We start from the raw sequence: 19,278 nt of genomic DNA, 5'->3' as shown, positions 1-19,278 counted from the left end.
ATAATACGATGCGGTAAAAAAAACTTTTAATAATCCAAGATCCATAACATAAACTCTCCCAATTCACAGTTCGCCATTCATGTTTCTAAATATATGAAAAAATAACCTATACTAATAATTTCAGATGTTTAAAATTGGATTGATAAGACAGTGTCTTCACAATGTTGTCAAGCAGACAATTAATATAAAATTAACCTCTGTCCACCTGTCTACCACTCGCCCAACATATTTTGACAAGTAAAGAACTTTATTATTGTTTACATGATTTGATTATAATGTCAGGGATCTAAAGGAATAAGACTATAGCCTATAAATATCCGCAATAATGATACACAAAATTATTCCTTTCTGTAGATTACAATTAGTGGTTTAAACGATTGGACACTCGATTTTTATGATTTTTCAGTATTTTTCAGTACTAACTTAATGTATTTTAATCGATTTTGAAGCCATACTGGAATAGTTATTTCTCGTATCGTATTATATACGGCTTTCCGCGGATATAGAATGTACAATTATAAGATCAAAACTAGTTTTTTTAGCCCCGTGGTGCCGAAGGCACCGGCTAAAAAAACTAGTTTTAATCTTATGATTGTACATTTCTATATTCGTAGAAAACTGGATATAATACGATGCTAGACATAGTTTTTTCGTATGGATGAGAACCGGTTCCTATCCACCGGATTCGAATGAATACGAGAAAAGATATTAAAAAAACTATAAAAAAAATTCTGTTCTAATGTCTAGTCTTAAACTAACTAATCTCCATCTATTAGGGAAATAATAATCCTATTATATAAGCTTGTAGAGTATTTTGTCTGTAGCGTAAGATCTCTCTAACCACTCAACTGATAGTGTTCTCCATTTTAGAGAACTTTCACACAGGTCCTAGGTTAGTTGTAGGCAATTGTATTTTTTTTTCTTGGGGTGGTTTTAGGCTCTTTTTCTGCTCTTTTCTACTCTTTCAAATACAAGGGGCACAGCCGCTAATGAAAATCTAATTGTTTAGAGTTATTGCATCATCAAATCTGAAAGTTGAATACAAAAGATTTTTTCTTGATGTTCAAGAAAATGGAGCTGGTGATAGATACATGAAAATTAATGAGACTTCAAAGGTATGAAATACTAACTGAAGTGATATTTATGAAAACAATTTGGAAAGAAAACGAAGTAGCGGGTTTTGACGCATTTCACAGCAGCTTTGTATAGGTTATTTAAGGTTGTAATGATAATAATGTCGTATGGGTGAGTTGCACCTGGACTGAACAGTCAACTTAAGGCAGACAACCAACTCTTTGATTGCACACAATCTTTGTCTGGAGATCAGAACTGTTTTGTCATTTTACAACTTCTACCTCATGTATTTAACTATCTCTCTTAAATATATTTCCTTTTAAGTTATGATAACTTTCAAAATGACAAACTAGGCTTTTACATGTAAATATCCCTTGTTTATTATTGAATTGTTTTTGTTAAGGGACAAAGGTATAACATAAGAATAAGCGTAGAGGATACTGAAACCTTAATGTCCAAACTTCAACAAATTGATTCAGGGAAAAGGATAAATTCTTAGAAAGATTGAATTTTATTGTGTAAATTCCTTGGACACTTTTTTATTCAAATATAATTTGTTGGTTCCAAACTTTTCAATAAATATTTTTAATCTAAAGAAGAAAGGTATAATTTTGTTTATCATCATTGGGGTGTATTTGTATACAAATGTATCGTCCATTGTCCTATCCCTTAATATTTCTGGTTTTCATTCCTTTATCCATTTCTGTGTGTGTTCAGAATCTAAAACCTCACAAAAGTTTACTGGAGTAAAGTCAGGAAAGACGTATTTGGTTGAAAAGTAAGTTTTTTAAACAAATGAAATATTCTAAAACATGGCTCTCATTTTATCAATCCTTAAAACAAAAGTAACAAAATCTCTATGTGTCTGTGTGTCTGCCTGTACTGTAGTATCTCGCTAACCGCTGAACCGATATGGTTCTACTTTACAGAATACCTTCTCATATGTCATGGGAAGGTTTATGACTTTTTTTGGGCGGAGGGTACCACCACCCTTCCAAGAGAAATCGCATCTATAAAAAAAAGATTCCCGCCAAAAAAATTTCATTTTTTTCTTTTTGAAACTACTATAGAAAGTTGGTGGTCGATCTCCCCCCCACCCCCCTTTAAGGTCCCCTAGGGGCGTAGCCGTTAGTTAATCATAATACAAAATATTATCATATTCGCAGCGTTTTTATAATACCAAAAAATAAGTCACGAAGCACATTTTATTGTGCAGTTTTTTTTTTATAAAATATCATATCAATGCAAATCTAAATAAATGAAACATATATAGAAGTAAATGTAGGACATATTTATTTTTAGGTTTGGTAACAACTTTGGAGATTACTTCATTATCACTGAAAAGGTAGAGTTTCTTTGTTTCTTACAAAGAAACAGTAGCCTAGCTGCTCTCATAGTAACACATGTCGGCCAGTCTGTCCGAAAGAATTTTCTTGATTCTTAATCTTCTCGATTTTTAGCTCACTGAAATATGGACTAGGTATCGATTATCTATTTTTTGAAGAAAAAAAAGGCATTTAGTGTTAACTTCTTCCACCAATTGAAAAAATTTACTTTCTCACCTTTTCTCTCTTGGCACTACGAAAACAGAAGTCTCAAAAAAGTTTTTCCTTTTGTGTGTGTGTGTGTGTGTGTGTTCTTCGTACATAGGGATGTTACATGGATATCTTAGTCTCTTAGGAATATCTTTACACGAAAGAACAGTCACCTTTTTTTTCATTTCAAAAAGGCATCAGCTTTCATAAAAACTAATCTTGTTCTATCTTACTATGACACCTTACCTCGCTCACAATAGTGCACGTTTTAAAAAGAATTAAAAATAATATTAAATCTTGATTTCTTTGGGCGGCGCGGTTGACTTATCTCACCGCTAAATAACCACTCCTTGGACCCACTTAGACCAATTAAAAATATATATTTTTGTATGCTGAATATACAAACATACACATCACAAACATTCATACATCCAGTTACTTTAGATTAAATAATGGTAATGTCAGAATTCATCCATCTATCTTTTAATCTAACCCATTCTTTTGTCTATCTTTCCTCTAGCCCCTCAAAATGAAACAAGGATGACAACATCCATAAAAGCGAAGCTCTGAAACGGTAGGACAAACGGACATTAACACTTGTATAATGTCAGAACTGAATATACAAAATATAAATATATATAAATGCGAATGTATAAGAGTCGAAGCAAAATTGTAAGTAAATTTGTTGAAAAACTGCTTGATACAGGATAATGATTATGGACATACTTACATTTTTAGGACTTGATTATAGAGTTGCTTCGCTTATAATATTGTACTTTGTTGTCCCAGGAATCAATATACCAAAAATCAGACCAATCGGATAATTAGGTCACATACTAATTTGTTGTTAAAAATGTTTAAAAAATCAACATTTTTAAAATGGACGTACGGACATTCTGTTAACGATTATAGAGTTGCTACGCTTTCTAACTCGTACGTAACTATTACAGGAATCACCATGCAAAATTTGAAATCGATAGGATAATTATAACATGCCTAAATTAACGAAAAAAGCTATTTAAAAAAGTAAATAAATCAACATGTTTAAAATGGACGTACGGACATTTTGGTAATGATTATAGAGTTGCTACGCTTTCTAAATCGTACCTAACTACTAAAGGAATCATCATGCAAAATTTGAAATCGATAGGACAATTATAACATATCTAATCTAACGAAAAAAGCTATCCGTTACGGACGTACGTACGGACGGACCGACCCTAATTATAGAAAAGCTTCGCTTTTAAAAATACCTAGCCAATCCTTATTTTTATTTATCTATGTATCTCCTTTTCTAGAAAGACCAAGAGAAGCTGGGTAGAATCTCTGTACCGGCGCAAGGGTTGTCATCTATACTATATGAGTATAAAAGGAAAAATAACGGCTTTAAGCTTCAAAAATAAAAAAAATTTAATCTAAGCAATTTTTAAGTTGATTGTTTTTGGACCCTTTGTAACTTTGCTACTTTGATTGTTTGAAATCTCTAACATACCAGCTGACGCCAATGACACCACTTTTTATAATTTTTTATTTCTTAGGTCTTTTAATATTTTGTTTGCTGAAATCATAAAAAAAAATTTTGTGTCATCCTATGGGGCCTGTTTGTATTCGTGTAAACATAAGGCACAGTGCGTATGAAGGTGCTTTGACTTTTGTGTCAGAACCTAACTTAGGTAACTTCATTTCACGCTTCAATAAAATCTAATATGCACCCGTTTTGAGAAAATTAGATTTGAAAATTTCAAGTTCAATTTTCATCCACTAGGAGTTACCGCAAAATCATGACAAGAAAATCAAAGATTAATTATTTAAAATTTTGAACAACTTTGCTTTTATAAAGTCTGTCATAAAACCTTTAACTTGAAATTTTCAAATATAATTTTCTCAAAAACGGCTGCATATTAGATTTTATTGAAAAGTGAAATAAAGTTACCTAACCTAGGGTAATGAAATTTCACTATGTCCCAATTTAGGTTCTAACACAAAAGTCAAAGCACCTTCAAACGCACTGTGAAGGACAGATATTTTTTTCAATTCAAGAAACCATAGGATATCATGAAAACTAATCTTGTTTAAATCTAAAAATAGACAAATTTTTTAAAAAATCTTTCAAAACTTAAAGCCTTTTTTTTAGTAAACTGAAACGAAGTCTGTTAAATTTGGAAGATACTAATATAGTAATAACGAAGAACGAAAATAATCTAGCTTGAAAAAAGGAATATGGAAGAATTAACAAAAATGTTGAAAACAAACTTAAAAATAAAGGATTCTGTGAAATTAGAGGAGCTCGCTCTTAATATTTGGCTCTTACAGGTATTCAATTAATTCCGCGTGATTTATTTGCATATTTTGTAAGTTTTTTTGTGTCTGAACCTTAAGATTTCTATAACTTCTGAACTGAGTTCTCCTTTTATGGGAAGCTTTACATGGGTACTTAGGAGGTTTTAGTATATTTTTTTATTATATTTAATCATTTAAAGCTATTATATTCTCTATTCTAACTTACCCCTTTGAAGAGCCCCAATGTGTTATTTTGCCCAAGATTTATTTTTTACCCTACTGGTTTTTTTCGTGCAAGGAAGGGGGGAAATGGGAAAATATTTTCAACACTTTTCATTTTATTCATATTATCTCCCCTCCACATATTCTTTTATTTTTTCACCAATGCAATGAGGGGAGAAATTAGAAAATGTTCTTAATTTTTACTTTTTTTACACAACACCACATTTTTTCCCCCACCCTTTAGCAGGGTCAACCATGCAGATTCTGCAGTATATACACCCCTAAAGGGCACTTAAAAGCTAGAGGTGAAGCCATTAGTAATTTAAATAGCATAAACGTAGTCGTCCAATTTAAAGAAAGTGAACTATGTTGGAAAGCTACAATCAATCCATAAAGACTAGGGTTAAAGTGATAATTTATGAAAAACCAAGAAACTGTACGGAATTGATTGATTTCAGAATAACCTGAAACCTTGTGTACTACTGGATTACTGCCAGGTCATACCAGAACAATTTAACATCATTGCTAATCAAAGTTTAGGTAAATTCAAGCATTTTAATTCCTTGTAGGGTAATGTTTGCCTGAACAAAGTAAATGTTTTAAGCAAAATTTTTTTTGTAGCTTGCTAAAATAGGCAAATTCTATTATATTAAGTAATTTTTTTTCGTCCGTTGAGATCTTGCACTTGAACCGATTCACAAAGGCATCGGGATGGCTTTAGGCTATTTTGTTTTTTAATTTATGTCCTGTGAGGGTTTTAGGCTATTTTCTCTCATTTTGGCCCTATATGACCACTAGATTCTAGGGACACAACCGGTAGTTAATAAAATATTAATTTTTCTAGGAGAAAATGGCATGCTGATACAACTGGGCAGTGACTATCTACTGTGCAATTATGATTGTCTGTTCACCCATCTAGACAATATTCTTCACAGTCCACCCGTCATTCTTGATATTACAACAAGGAAGACATACATACAATTATTTCATTGAGCGCAACTTCAAGATAATCAAATAATATTAGTCCAATTTGAAACTGTTACTTATGATTTGATTTAAAATTCTGTTTTTGTTTCGTCCTGAGCTGGATCTTTTTTACAAGTACATGGGTCAATACTTATAAAAGGGATTAAAATAGTTCTTTAAAAGTATTGTTGCTTTAAACCTTACAGTGCTAATAAGAAGCTTCATATAAAATATCCATGTCATAACATAAAATCGTTATATAACACCCAGACACTTAAAACAAATGAGTAAATAATGACGTATGTCCTTTTTATAGAAATCCAAATCCATATAAAATACTTGAAAATTATCCTGAATCTATCCTTAACTGTATTAAACATTTATATCAAGTAATTGGGCAGAAAACTTCAAATTTCATTGATTTTTCAGGTAAAAAACTTCTAGCTACTTCTTTATTTTACCAAGAAATACAGGGAGGAAGGGGACAATGGGCTATTTATTGGTGGAAGTGGTCCCTGAATTTTAAGAAAAACGTTTTCTTATTCGTTAGCGTTAATATTTTTATCGGTTGTTCCATCAGTCCAAACGTTTTAACCACTAATAATAATTCATAGAAGGGGTAATTTTGTTTATTTTGATTAAAAACCTGTCCATCATCCAAACTCATTATCTGTTTTGTTTTAGATATTGATAAAGACATAAACTTGTGTACAATATTTGGAATTCTTTTGGGTTATCCTGTTGTTTACTATTTTCAAACTGATAAGGTAATATTTTATGTTCTCAATTCCACGAAAAGCATTTAATGAGTCAGGGTTCTTAAAGTAGTGATTCTGAAATATTTTTTATGGAATATAATAGCAAGAAAAGTTAACTTTTCTAGGAGCTTTTATAATAGACTATAAAATATCTGTTATTGTAAAAAGTTTCTATTTTAAAAAATTATTAGAAGCATAAATCACAAGAATACCATTTACATTCGAATTTTATATTGAACTTGATAATAAACAATATGGCACTGCTAAAAATTTTGCCTTGCTGCTTTGATGTAAATAAGATATCTCTAAATGAACCACTAAATAATCATATTTGAAAACTATAGAGTAAAAATTAAATTTTGTTTGATTATATGCTTTATATATTAATTTAATATCATAGAATACAAAAAAATACTCCTAATTTAAGTTAAATGAATTTATTTCACAAAAGTAAAGATTAAAAAATTTCATTTCAGGAAATCTCAAGTTTGAACAATCAGGACCTTCTAGTTGTCAGCCTACAATATAACTCCAACAAAATCTCTTCTTATTCAATACCTAAATCTGTGTACCTTACCAGTACACCTGTACAGCAGAGTGTACACAACTGGGTATCAAAACTATGTCCTGGTGCTAAAATGAATCTAAGTGAGATAAACTTAAGAAAAAGTATCAACATTTGTGACAAAAAGTTCTTTTTGGTTAAAGAAATTGTTAATCTTCCATATGTAGCACTCTGAACCGTGCCATTATTTGAACAAAAAAAAATAATGAAACTTATATTAAAAAAATGTGATAAATAAACATCTTTAAATGTGGCCAAAAAAGTTACCAAAATAAGAGAAGCATTCTCTTTTTACCAATCCAAAATTAAACTTTATTTCTTGTCTATATAAAGCTATTTCTAGGATATTTAAAAATGTTTCATGGGATCCACACATTAATTTTTTAACATTGAAGTATTAAAAATTCATCAGAGTTAATCTATATAGGTACCTAGTGATAATATATTTATATTATTTACCATAAGTATGTGATTTTTTTATTTTCTAAAGTTTTTAACATGGTCTTATAGATCAAATTTTTTTCAGACAAACTCAACAAAATGAATGATCCGCAAACAGAGGGAAAAAAATATAAATGTGAAATTTGTAACAAGATATTTTCACATGGCTTTATAGCTATGCACAATAATAAATACAAATACTCTTGTAATACTTGTGTAAAGATTGTCTCACACAAAAATGATTTAGTTAAACCCAAAAGAATAAATTCAGATGAAGATTCTCTCCAGAGACCTTACTCTTGTGATATATGCAAGAAGGCATTTACTAAAGTGTATAATTTGACTAAACATAAAACAATTCATACTGGAGAGAAACCATACCAATGCGATGTATGCCAAAAGGCATTTCGTATAAATAGTGATTTGATTATACATGAAAGAATTCATACTGGGATAAAGCCTTACTCTTGTGATTTATGTGTAAAAGATTTCCGTACATCTCATGAGCTGACTCTCCATGAAAGGGTTCATTCTGGCGAGAAACCATTTACATGTGAATTTTGTAAAAAGACATTTTCACAGAAAATTACTTTAACAATACATCGAAGGATTCATACAGGGGAGAAACCTTTCTCTTGTGATGTTTGTAATACATCATTCATTGCCAGCAAAGACTTAGCAAGACACAAAAAATCAATCAAACATATGGAGATGTTAGAATCTACGAAGAAAGCTTCTAATGCTTCTACTTCTAAAAATGCTAAAAGTAATGTCAAACAAGAAGGAGCATATGATTATCTTACTGTTGAAATGGAGGCTGAGAACGTTGACAAACCAATTAAAAATGAAATGAAAGAAAAGAAAGAAACTTAGCCTCTTAGGATTATTTCTACTGTTTTATTTGGATAGATTTGATGTATTGTTAAACCTATGATTGAGAGAAGGATGGGGATTGCGAATGTGACGCTTTTTGTAACAAAACTTAAAATACAAAAATACCAAACCAACCAAAAAAATTGCAGTGCTGGAATTAGATATCTGGCAGTTCCTTTGGGGGAATTTTTAAAAATAAAACATTCCCATTATATTTTCATCAGATATATGTTATATTTTTAACACATCAATATTCTAAAAAAATATTTAAAATTAAAAAAAAAAATTGTAAAAAGTTTGTATTCCTAATTGTTTAGTTTGGCGAGATAGCCTTTAACCCTTACAGATCGGGCCCCTATTCCCACCTTAATAGATCGGGGGGGGGGGGGGGGTCATATTGACCCCCCCCCTCTATCTCGGCTTCTGTTACAGATAAAGACGTAAAATTTTTTTCTGGTGGTTCATGTGTATTTTTAGAGAAAATTACTTTTTCTAGTCATAGCGGTCAGGCCGCTCCTTAGCCGCTTTTTAGCGGCCAGCCGCTAAATTTTAAAACAGCTGTAGAGCGGCCAATTTTGCAGCTAGGATGACCAAATTTTAGGACGAACTTTTATTTTTCATAACAAAAAAAATACTTTTTCTGATCATCGCCAAAAAACGGCAAATAACGGAAACCGCCATTTTCGGCGGTTACGGCGGTAAAACGGCGGTTGGCGGTGCCAATTAATATTTTTATCTGTTTATTATTGCTCAAGGATTTTCCAAAAAAAATTATAGGTCTCTAGCTGTAATAGAAGCCACGATATTCATGATATATGTCTGTAGTAAAAGCCGGACAAAAATCGGTCATAAAGTCGGTCAGGGTGCGGTCAAACGGTCATAACACCACTTTTTTCATAAGGTCATTGATATCTCAGTATTCACCAAAAAAATTTTAGGTTTCTACCTTATATACAAAGTCATAATGTAGAAATTAAGATTTATTTAGAATTTTTTTAAAATTTTGGTGCTACCCAACCGACTTTGACCGGACACCACGACCGACACAGACCAGATATCTATATAAAATCAACTCTTGCCGACATATAATTACTAAACTTAAAAAGTCATGAAGTCACAACTCTCTATCTTACCTACAAAAAAAATGACATTGAAAAAATAGAGGGGGGGGGTCAATATGACCCCCCCCCCCGATCTGTAAGGTTTAACGAAGTTAGCGTATTTCCACCACATTTTCTGTGCAGTTCTACACTATCTATAATACAAAGTAGCTTGATGTCTGTCAGTCTGACCGTCTGTCTGTCCGTCTGAAGCTTAAGATCTCAGTAACCGCTGAACCGATTGGGCTCTACTCTTCAGGGATTATACCTACTGGTCCTGTGATGGTTTTAAGCTATTTTCCTGGGGGGTGGGACACCCCCAACACCCCAAAAAACTAAAAAAACACCCCCACTAAAATTTTTTTTCTCAATTTTTTGTAAAATCTCAGTAACTGTTGAACAAATTGGGCTCTACTCTTCTGGGAATATACCTACTGGTCCTCTGGTGGTTTCTAGGAGGGTGGGACACCACAACCCCCCAAAAATAAAAAAATCCCTATTTCCAAATTTTTTATTTTTTTTTTATTTTTGTAAACAAAAACCAGTAATTGGGTTGGGGGAACCCCACTGCACCATGGGGCGAAGCCCCCATGAACCCCCCCCCAAAAAAAAAAAAAAATTTCACCAAAAAATTTTTTTGAGCTTTTTGTAACTTTTGAAAATTTACATCTTTAAAAAGTTGTTGCAATTATAGGTATTAAATAAAATTTACAGAGGAGAGTTTTCAATTTTTGTGTATATGTGGTCCAATCAGTGGGACTATCAGAGCTTGCGCCGCATACAGGGTACTCGCTTATGCTCACCCCGTACGAGATATACGGTGAACAACCTGGGTTTAATTTTTACGAATTGAAATTTTTGTGCATACGGCGCACAACCTGGGTTTAATTTTACCAAAGAGTAATTCGGCAAAGAACTTTTTTGAAAATATAACTATAAAATTATTCTGGAGGGTTGACTTTCCATTACCTCATGGGGCGAAGCTCCTAGAGGCTAGGGGCGAAGCCACTAGTGCCTCTTTTAAAGTATTATCCTTTCAAATCCCAGTGATTAACTGCTTTTAGGTTGGTTGCAAGAAGTGTCGCATCATTATTCGTTGTGGTCATTGTGTTTTTAAGTCACAGTGTATCTATTTTTGTAGAAAAGTTCAATGGCAGTCTTCCTTTACAAATTTACGAGTAAAAATATGATTTTTTCGGAAAATAATTTTCCAATATGGCTTTAATACCGATTAATATCCGCTGGATTAGAACAGGTTCTGAGCCTTACTGTAAAATCATGTAGGTATAACATCGTATTGTAGACGATTTTGTTCGAATGAAATTAAAAATCACAATACTGGTTTTAATTTTAGGATTTTCATTTAAAATCCACGATAATATCTATAATACGATGCGATTAATAACTGTTATAATATTTACATAAATTAACGGATTGTGACTGAATGATAGAACATTTATTAATAAAAAAACTTTATTTCTTTGATATGTGTGCATTTGTTAAAATAAATTTAGATAATATTAATAAATAGAGAAATTATCAAAATAGCTTTGTCTTATCTTCACTTTTTTCTTTCTTGAAAGATCTTTACAGAATGTATGGATAACAATGCTTTTGTCCCTGAAAATAAGAATTATTATATCCAATAGGTATAAATAACAATGCTCTTGTCCTTTTAAAATAAGAATTATTATATCCAATAGTCTCGTAGCTCCTACAATGTTTTGTTTTTTAGTTCTTATAAAGGCAACATTTAAAAGACAACCAACCCTTTTTTAAATTCTCTAATACAATTACTGTTATAATTAATTCACTTTTCAACTTTTCATGCTGATAAAATTTAACTCTATAATAGCAACAGATACTCAAGTACTGACAAAAAGATGAAATGCATTATATACAAAACTTATAGGTTTGTAATTCAACAAAAATATCGGCAAAAACTAAAGACCTCAATTGTCAATGTAAAAGGAACTTGAAATAATACCTGGAACCAGAAATTAGATGGCCTGGACTGTATACAAAATCATACCTGGAACCAGAAATAAGATGTCTAGGACTGGACTGTATACAAGATAATACCTGGATCCAGAAATAAGATGTCCAGGACTGGACTCTAAACAAGATAATACCTGGATCCAGAAATAAGATGTCTAGGACTGGACTGTATACAATATCATACCTAGATCCATGACTGGACTCTAAACAAGATCATACCTGGATCCAGAAATAAGATGTCCAGGACTGGACTGTAAACAGGTGACATGGCTGTTATGCTCCAGGAAAGTTGTGTGCTGCATCACATCAGCTACGCCCGCTAAAGAATTATATTAAGATGAGTTATTTCATTTGTAGCAGAACTTAAACAAATGAAAAATCTATTAATTTTCTCTCAAAATGTTACTTTACGGTTCAATTGACTTAATCTAGGAGAGAGTGGACATAGGGCTGTTTAATACACTAAACCCCAAAGTTTTAAAATAACTTCTTTATATCGGGTAGCTCAACAACCTTGGTGACTTCAATGTTAGACTTTAAACATAAATGTATGTTTTCTTTTAGATACATTTATCTTTGTGCAGGGATCTAAACGGATAAGTCAGTGGCTTATCAATTGATGTAGGTCCTCAAAAGTGATACACAAAGTTATGCCTTATGTAGATTAGAATTAGTGGTTAAAACTATTGGACACGCAACTTAATGAACCAACCAATCAAAATTCAATGAAAGTCCCCAATGTTTCTATTTCTAAGCTACCAAACAAGAAAACGTTAATATAAAACCTTACAATGTCTCCTCTCTCCCTGATCCATGTACCTTGTCTTGGATGTACAAGCCTTCCATGTCTGACTTTGTAGATAGGTTCATGTTTTACATTTGCACTAGGTGTGCTCTTGTTTTCTTCCTATTTCATCAGCCAATTTTATTATGGAAGCTATCAAATTTTTCAAAATGTTGGCTAAAAAAACATTTGTTAAACATATTATTTTGTTCAAGCATTCAGTATCAAAACTTTTCTACTAATAATCAAACAATTCCAAACATGAAACCTCAAAATAGTTCATAGGTTTATTATATAAGAAGATTCTTTTTTATCTGAATCCCAAGTACAATTAATCATTTGTTTAATATTGATAAATTGAAGAGAAAGGGGAGGTAGGTTGTGCTGAAATTCCGTAAAGGTTTAAGTCTTAAAAACAGTAGTAGAACTATAAAATTTATGTTAACTTAAAAAAAAATTGTGTCTATAGTTTTTTCAATAAGGAATACACATATCTAGTGAATATTATCGTTCTACTACTGTTTTTAAGCCTTAAGACTCACACCTTTACGGAATTTTAGCACAACCTACCTCCCCCTTAATCCTAATAATTCAATCATAATTGTCAGTTTCCTTATGTTTATTAATTTCAGCTTGTATAGTTTGTTTGTCCCAAATCATTATAAATCCTCTGTAATCGCCACTTATGACACAGTCGTTAGTCACCTGAACAAAAGTATGTTATTTTTATCTAGGTAAGAAACGAATGAGGGGAGGGGTTGTAGTTGTAGTTTAATAGATTTTTTAACCATGGCTCAAAGGGCACTTTTAAAATAAATCCTCTTTAATCACCACATATCACTTAGTCATACTTATTGGTCACCTGAACAATATAAAATATTAGAGGGAGGAGTGATTAATTTTGTATATTTGTCATAATTCTTGTGCGATAGCAAAAAAAGACGGATACTTCAATTGACAGTTTATAAACATCAGAAAGGGAGAGGACATTAGACTGATAATTACACTAGTCTCCAAAGTTATATTATATCATTTTCTTATTCGTTGGCCTAACAACTTGGGGGAATTCTATTGAATTTTGATTGGTTGTCTCTTATGTCGAGTGTTGAAACATTTCAACCAATAATTGTAATCTACAAAAGGGTTTATCCCTGAAGATCCTCGATAAACATTCAATATTTATGGTTAGAAGATGAGGCCAAAGTAATCTCTCCCCAGCTAGAGTTAAAACTGTACTTGTTAAAATAATAAGTGTTATAGTAAAAACAAGGATTATTTTAATTTGTCAGTGTGTCTGATCTGAACCTCGGTACATCAAGTTTAAACAGGTTTTTCTTAAAGAAGCTTTATTTTAGTCCAGGGCGTAAATTCTGCACAAGATTTATTTTTTCCAGGGCTGCAGTGCAAAATATTTCCTTCCCCCCTATTTTGTCCTGAGGATGGGGGGAGGAGGAATGGAAAAATATTTTCAGTACTCTTTCTTTTTCTCATTTTTCTACCAATACACATATTTTTCTAATATTTCCTCTAAGGAGGGGAAAAAAGGACAAAAATGTTTTCAGTATTCTTTATTTTTCATTTCCTCCCTCTTTAGCATGGGATCCCATGCAGAATATACACCACTGATTTATACCAGAGTAAATTATACCTGTAAAGACCTAACAGGATGTGTATGTCCAGTTAGAACAGCCATACAAGTCCAATCTCCACATTTCCATAGTCTACAAGTAACAAGAACAATAAGCAGCAAAATTTATGAAAAATGAAGGAAATAAGCTCAAAAAAATTTCTTAAAATTTTGTACAAAAAAACTTAATAACTTTGTTCGACTAATAAATAAAGTCATTTGTATCAAATGATTACCTTACAGTTGTGTCAAAGCTTGATGACCAAAGATAGTTGCCATCCTTTAGAAACAAAAATAATATTTTTTTTATTGACTAGGGGCAGTTTAGATGCATTAAAAGAAATATTTTCTAAGCGAGACATTCTCAAAATTTGAAAGCAGGTACAGAATACTTGGATTATCATATTTGGAGTTATTTTAAAATTCACTAGTCATTTCTGTGCTAAAACAAATATTAAGAATAGACCCTGAGGTCATATGCATTTTTAAGTTTAGTTTAAATGTGAAGAAAAATAGAACAAACTGATAAATGCTTGATTTTTACCTTTACAAGAAAAGTAATTCCACAGCTAGTTTGATGACCCTCCATTTTGTTGATAACAACACCATTGTCAAGATTTCTTACCAACAAATCTCCACCATCATTGCCACTTACTATACAAAAAAGGAATTTAGATCATAAAAATTCGGTCATAAACAAAGAAATTGTAGAGTTGAGATAGTTGAAATCTATTCAATAATAAAACAAGAGGGTTTAAAAAAAAAGCTGCTTGGTTATCAAAAGTAATAAAATGATGAAAAAAAGTTGGAAAACATCTTGATTCTTGATAAATTAGAAAATAAATTTTGAAATTTTACAGACAAATACATATTTGTTTAAAATTAAAACAATACAAAGCCTAAAATTTTACCCAGAACCTTGTATTGATTAAAAATAGCCAGGGAATTAACCATATCACCATCCTGGTGTTTCCAGCAAGGCTGTGGCTCTCCAGGTCTAAAATAATCAAGGATTAATTGACTATATCTCCATCCTGATTCTTCAAGTAAGGTTGTGGCTCTTCAAAACTAAAATAATCGAGATAAAACATATCTGGAATGACTGCTTATATGCCAAAGTTTGTATTATATGTAGTTTGATATTTGTCCGCTGGGCATCTCAATTTGTAATAATAATATTTAAGATTTTACTACTGGTTAAAAGAATTAAGACGGCAATGCATTTATTTTACTTTAAAACATTAAATTTACATAAAATAAATAATTTGATAAAATTTATTAAGATTATTATTTAGACTATCTATATTTTGCAATATATCTTAAACAGTAAGTAAAATATACATTTCTACAGTACAACACACAGACAGACATCCTGTTACTTTATATAATTTAATTAAATTAAACTAGTGGCTATGCCCTATAAAGTAATAATTTTCTGGAGCCTCGCGAAAGCGAAGCATTTAAGCAATATTCAAAATAACAAGTTTGTTCAAATTGTTTACTAACGTCTCTATTATGGAACTATAAAGGCCAACTTAGAGTAGCTACGCTCATCTGACAAAATTTCATAGCCGTTCGTACGTTGTACATTAAGAGCCAGTGCAAAGAATTCCAAATCTTGAGACATTTATATTTTTGTAATGTTCTATTTTAATGAATTAGTGTAAAAAATGTAGCAAAGTGTAGTAAAGTATACCTGTCACTAAAAATATTTTCTTGTATATAAATATCTGCAGAATGTAGAACAGGATATTGTGAGATGTGGCCCATGTCACCACATATGTATAAAAATCCACTCACATTGTTGTCTAAACAAAGAAAACAATAGTCAAAAGTAATACCATAATTGACACTAGAAACCTATATGGGTACTTTAGGGGGGGGGGGGGGGGGGTTGAATTTAAAGACCCAATTTTTATTTTAGTTTTAAAAAGAAAAGGTTAAAATTCTTTTGAGGTTGGTCTTTTTTATTAGTTATAAAAAAAACTTATTTAGTAATAAGTACTTCATTACAGGGATAGAATATGTGAATATTATGAAAGATTCTTGCATACCCATTGATAAATGTTTTTCCTAGCTAGCTGAAATAACGATTCCCCATCCCCTTATGAATTTACCCCTTCACTTCCTCTGATCATGGAGAACCAATATCAGAGCACTCTAAAAGCAACGTAAATTAACGACAAAAATTATCCTTCAACAATATACACATATTTTTCTGTTTTTAGTAGTGAAACAACTCTACAAAGCAGTTAGTCTTTCTGTAACACTATTTGTTTGAATATAAACAAAAATAGATTAAATATTACCTTTAATTTGCTTTAAATAAGAAGTTTCATAGACAATTTCTGTTATTGAAACACCTACACTGAATCTTCTAAAAATGAATTATATGAAATGGTCAAAATTAAGAACAGTTAGACTTAATAAGCGCATTTGACTAAGCACTAACACAAAACTTTACAGATAATAATTTTTACAATTTCAAATTGCAGAATGCTGCAATCTAAACAATGGAGAAGCTTTGATACATAACCAAATATAAGGGCTTCATTTTAAAAAGAATAATAGGCAAATTAACAGTGTAAATCAAAGACGTTTTATGGTAAGGTTATTTTACCTGATGAGATGCCAGTCCTGCCTGGTCCATATAGATACACAGCTGTCATTAGATCCTAGCAAGTTCTTTACCTGATGAGATGCCAGTCCTGCCTGGTCCATATAGATACACAGCTGTCATTAGATCCTAGCAAGTTCTTTACCTGATGAGAAGCCAGTCCTGCCTGATCATATAGGTACACAGCTGTCATAAGAGCATAGCAAGTTCTTTACCTGATGAGATGCCAGTCCTGCCTGATTCATATAGATGCACAGCTGTCATAAGATCCTGGCAAGTTCTTTACCTGATGAGATGCCAGTCCTGCCTGGTCCAAATAGACACACAGCTGTCATAAGATCCTAGCAAGTTCTTTACCTGATAAGATGCCAGTCCTGCCTGGTCCATATAGACACACAGCTGTCATAAGATTCTAGCAAGTTCTTTACCTGATGAGATGTTAGTCCTGCCTGGTCCATATAGATACACAGCTGTCATAAGATCCTAGCAAGTTCTTTACCTGATGAGATGCCAGTCCTGCCTGATTCATATAGATGCACAGCTGTCATAAGATCCTAGCAAGTTCTTTACCTGATGTGATGCCAGTCCTGCCTGGTCCATATAGTCACACAGCTGTCATAAGATCCTAGCAAGTTCTTTACCTGATGAGATGCCAGTTCTGCCTGGTCCATATAGACACACAGCTGTCATAAGATCCTAGCAAGTTCTTTACATTCTTTTCTTTGAAACAAAAGTTTGAAAAAAGTATGATGATAAATGTTTATGTCTTTATTTGATTATTTTAGCATACTAAAAATTGTTATTAGGTCATTGAGAAATATGTATGTACAATGCATAATAAATAACATTAATAACACATAACAAGTTTCCTGAAATTTTAAAGAAAATAGTGTTGAATATTAATATATTTTATTTATAATTCTATACATGATTCAAAGTAAGGTAAAGTTCATGTTCCTGTAACTATAGTACTATTCTCTCCAACAGTGACTGTCTTTAAACCTTTCAAATGCAAATCTTGCTCCCTAAAACAAGAATAAAGATAATATTTTTTTCCAGTATGGCTTCGAAACCAATTAATATCCGCTGGATTAGAACCGGTTCTCAGTTGTAATGAAAAACTATATATAGCATCATATAACAAATTTTCCGGGCTAAAAAAACTGGTTTTAATATTTTATTTTTTTCATTAATAACTATAAATAAATAACGATAAATAACTATAACCCAACCAAAACAATGGAAAAAATGTCATTTTTTTCATACCTGACCAGACGGCCGTCCAAGGTCCATTCCTGGAGGTATCCATTGTTAAGACCAACCAGGCAAGTGTCCTCCAGCAAGCAAAGACATAATACAGTTGATCCAACGTCGTATTTTAAAACATCTGCCTAGATTTAAAAAAAACTAATCTAGTGCAGTTCACGGCAAAATGATCCTGGTATCGATCATCTCCAAAAATCTATGAACTTTAAAGAGCGGTCAATGAGCGGCCAAACGACTTAACGTTTATATTATGTTTCCTAAAAAAAATAATCAAAAAAAAGGTCTACAAATAGTCTGAAACAGCCATGCTCAGTTATAATGCAATACACATGCGCGAAAAATACTAATTTAATTATGTTTTCTTCCGCCAAGCTTTCAGTCAATTGCTAGCAGCCATTAAATATCATAGATTTTTCGAGATAATCGATCCCAGGAACATTTAATCGTGAACTGCAATAGAACCAATTAAGCTTGATTCATAAAAAGGGGGAAGTAGGTTGTGCTAAAATTCCGTAGAGGTGTGAGTTTTAAGACATAGCTACAGTAGTAGAACTATAATATTCACTAAATATGTGTATTCCTTATTGAAAAGAACTATAGACAAAAATTTTTTTTATTAAAGTTAACATATATTTTATTGTTCTACTACTGTTTTTAAGCCTTAAAAATCACAACTTTACGGAATTTTAGCAAAACCTACCTCCCCCTTATTTAAAACTGAGAAACATACCTAGTTTATTGTTAGCAAATTTAATGTGTTTGGCTTTCTTTATCTGGCTGTCTGTCCATTGTAATATTAATATTATTGAATATAGTAAACTTACCTTAGCTGCACAATAATTTTGTCTAAGTTTGTATATTAATAAACATTTCTCCTTATCTGATTTCTCTATAAATCCCTGGTCATTGAAAGAAAAACATCAATACAAATTTTATGGCGATTTTTACTAAATCATCATGATAAAATTTACTTTAATCATTAAAAATTATACAAACTTTATGTTTCAAACTAAATCAAAGACTTTATTTAGCTACTCTGTAAATAATTTCATGTAAAAGATTTTTACATTTATGAAAAAAAGTTTTTAGAAAAGCTTTTATTTTAGATTAGAATTACATTGCAGTATAATAAAAGAGGGGAAGGGGTTTAATAACTGTATCTCCCCACCCCG

The 19,278-nt window shown here is 31.7% G+C and overlaps 4 protein-coding genes and 1 long non-coding RNA gene across 5 annotated transcripts in view; 2 read left to right on the top strand and 3 right to left on the bottom strand.

Moving 5' to 3' along the window:
- The window catches only part of LOC145312473 (uncharacterized), a 396,718-nt gene that overhangs the window by 85,812 nt on the left and 291,628 nt on the right, over positions 1 to 19,278 (bottom strand). The window lies entirely within an intron of this gene.
- On the top strand, positions 128 to 5,652 carry LOC145312483 (uncharacterized). Its single transcript, XM_080151744.1, has 8 exons — positions 128 to 237; positions 1,010 to 1,115; positions 1,478 to 1,553; positions 1,792 to 1,852; positions 2,377 to 2,419; positions 3,908 to 3,981; positions 4,744 to 4,922; positions 5,570 to 5,652. Exons 2-7 carry the CDS (start codon positions 1,092 to 1,094, stop codon positions 4,817 to 4,819), a joined length of 354 nt encoding a protein of 117 aa, XP_080007870.1. The 5' UTR covers positions 128 to 237; positions 1,010 to 1,091; the 3' UTR covers positions 4,820 to 4,922; positions 5,570 to 5,652.
- LOC145323906 (UPF0739 protein C1orf74 homolog) lies at positions 5,367 to 9,025 on the top strand. Its single transcript, XM_080166542.1, has 4 exons — positions 5,367 to 5,380; positions 6,394 to 6,506; positions 6,762 to 6,844; positions 7,312 to 9,025. Exons 1-4 carry the CDS (start codon positions 5,367 to 5,369, stop codon positions 7,573 to 7,575), a joined length of 474 nt encoding a protein of 157 aa, XP_080022668.1. The 3' UTR covers positions 7,576 to 9,025.
- Positions 11,068 to 12,715, bottom strand: LOC145312494 (uncharacterized). Its single transcript, XR_013877066.1, has 3 exons — positions 12,632 to 12,715; positions 12,032 to 12,131; positions 11,068 to 11,434 (listed from the first exon to the last, which is right to left on the bottom strand). It is a non-coding gene; the product is annotated as an uncharacterized LOC145312494 (long non-coding RNA).
- LOC145332128 (uncharacterized) lies at positions 13,188 to 19,002 on the bottom strand. Its single transcript, XM_080177077.1, has 11 exons — positions 18,931 to 19,002; positions 18,107 to 18,231; positions 17,800 to 17,865; positions 17,482 to 17,538; positions 16,533 to 16,600; positions 15,920 to 16,031; positions 15,135 to 15,220; positions 14,768 to 14,877; positions 14,460 to 14,503; positions 14,245 to 14,317; positions 13,188 to 13,301 (listed from the first exon to the last, which is right to left on the bottom strand). The coding sequence occupies exons 6-11, from the start codon at positions 15,991 to 15,993 to the stop codon at positions 13,188 to 13,190; spliced, it is 501 nt and encodes a 166-aa protein (XP_080033203.1). The 5' UTR covers positions 15,994 to 16,031; positions 16,533 to 16,600; positions 17,482 to 17,538; positions 17,800 to 17,865; positions 18,107 to 18,231; positions 18,931 to 19,002.

This window comes from Acartia tonsa, chromosome 1 (genome assembly GCF_053477335.1).
Source record: "Acartia tonsa isolate MP-2025a chromosome 1, ASM5347733v1, whole genome shotgun sequence".
Classification (NCBI taxonomy): domain Eukaryota; kingdom Metazoa; phylum Arthropoda; class Copepoda; order Calanoida; family Acartiidae; genus Acartia; species Acartia tonsa.
Note: the sequence above shows the minus strand (reverse complement) of the source record. Positions and strands in the feature narration are given on the sequence as shown.

Coding starts and splice junctions, on each gene's coding strand:
- LOC145332128 (XM_080177077.1), bottom strand. CDS start 15,993: ATGGGCCACATCTCACAATATCCTGTTCTACATTCTGCAGATATTTAT. Junction 14,504..14,767: donor GAATTACTTTTCTTGTAAAG/GTAAAAATCAAG, acceptor TTGTTTCTAAAG/GATGGCAACTATCTTTGGTC. Junction 14,318..14,459: donor AGCTTTGACACAACTGTAAG/GTAATCATTTGA, acceptor TGTTACTTGTAG/ACTATGGAAATGTGGAGATT.
- LOC145312483 (XM_080151744.1), top strand. CDS start 1,092: ATGAAAATTAATGAGACTTCAAAG. Junction 1,116..1,477: donor AAATTAATGAGACTTCAAAG/GTATGAAATACT, acceptor GTTTTTGTTAAG/GGACAAAGGTATAACATAAG. Junction 2,420..3,907: donor ACTTCATTATCACTGAAAAG/GTAGAGTTTCTT, acceptor CTCCTTTTCTAG/AAAGACCAAGAGAAGCTGGG.
- LOC145323906 (XM_080166542.1), top strand. Junction 6,507..6,761: donor AAATTTCATTGATTTTTCAG/GTAAAAAACTTC, acceptor GTTTTGTTTTAG/ATATTGATAAAGACATAAAC. Junction 6,845..7,311: donor ACTATTTTCAAACTGATAAG/GTAATATTTTAT, acceptor ATTTCATTTCAG/GAAATCTCAAGTTTGAACAA.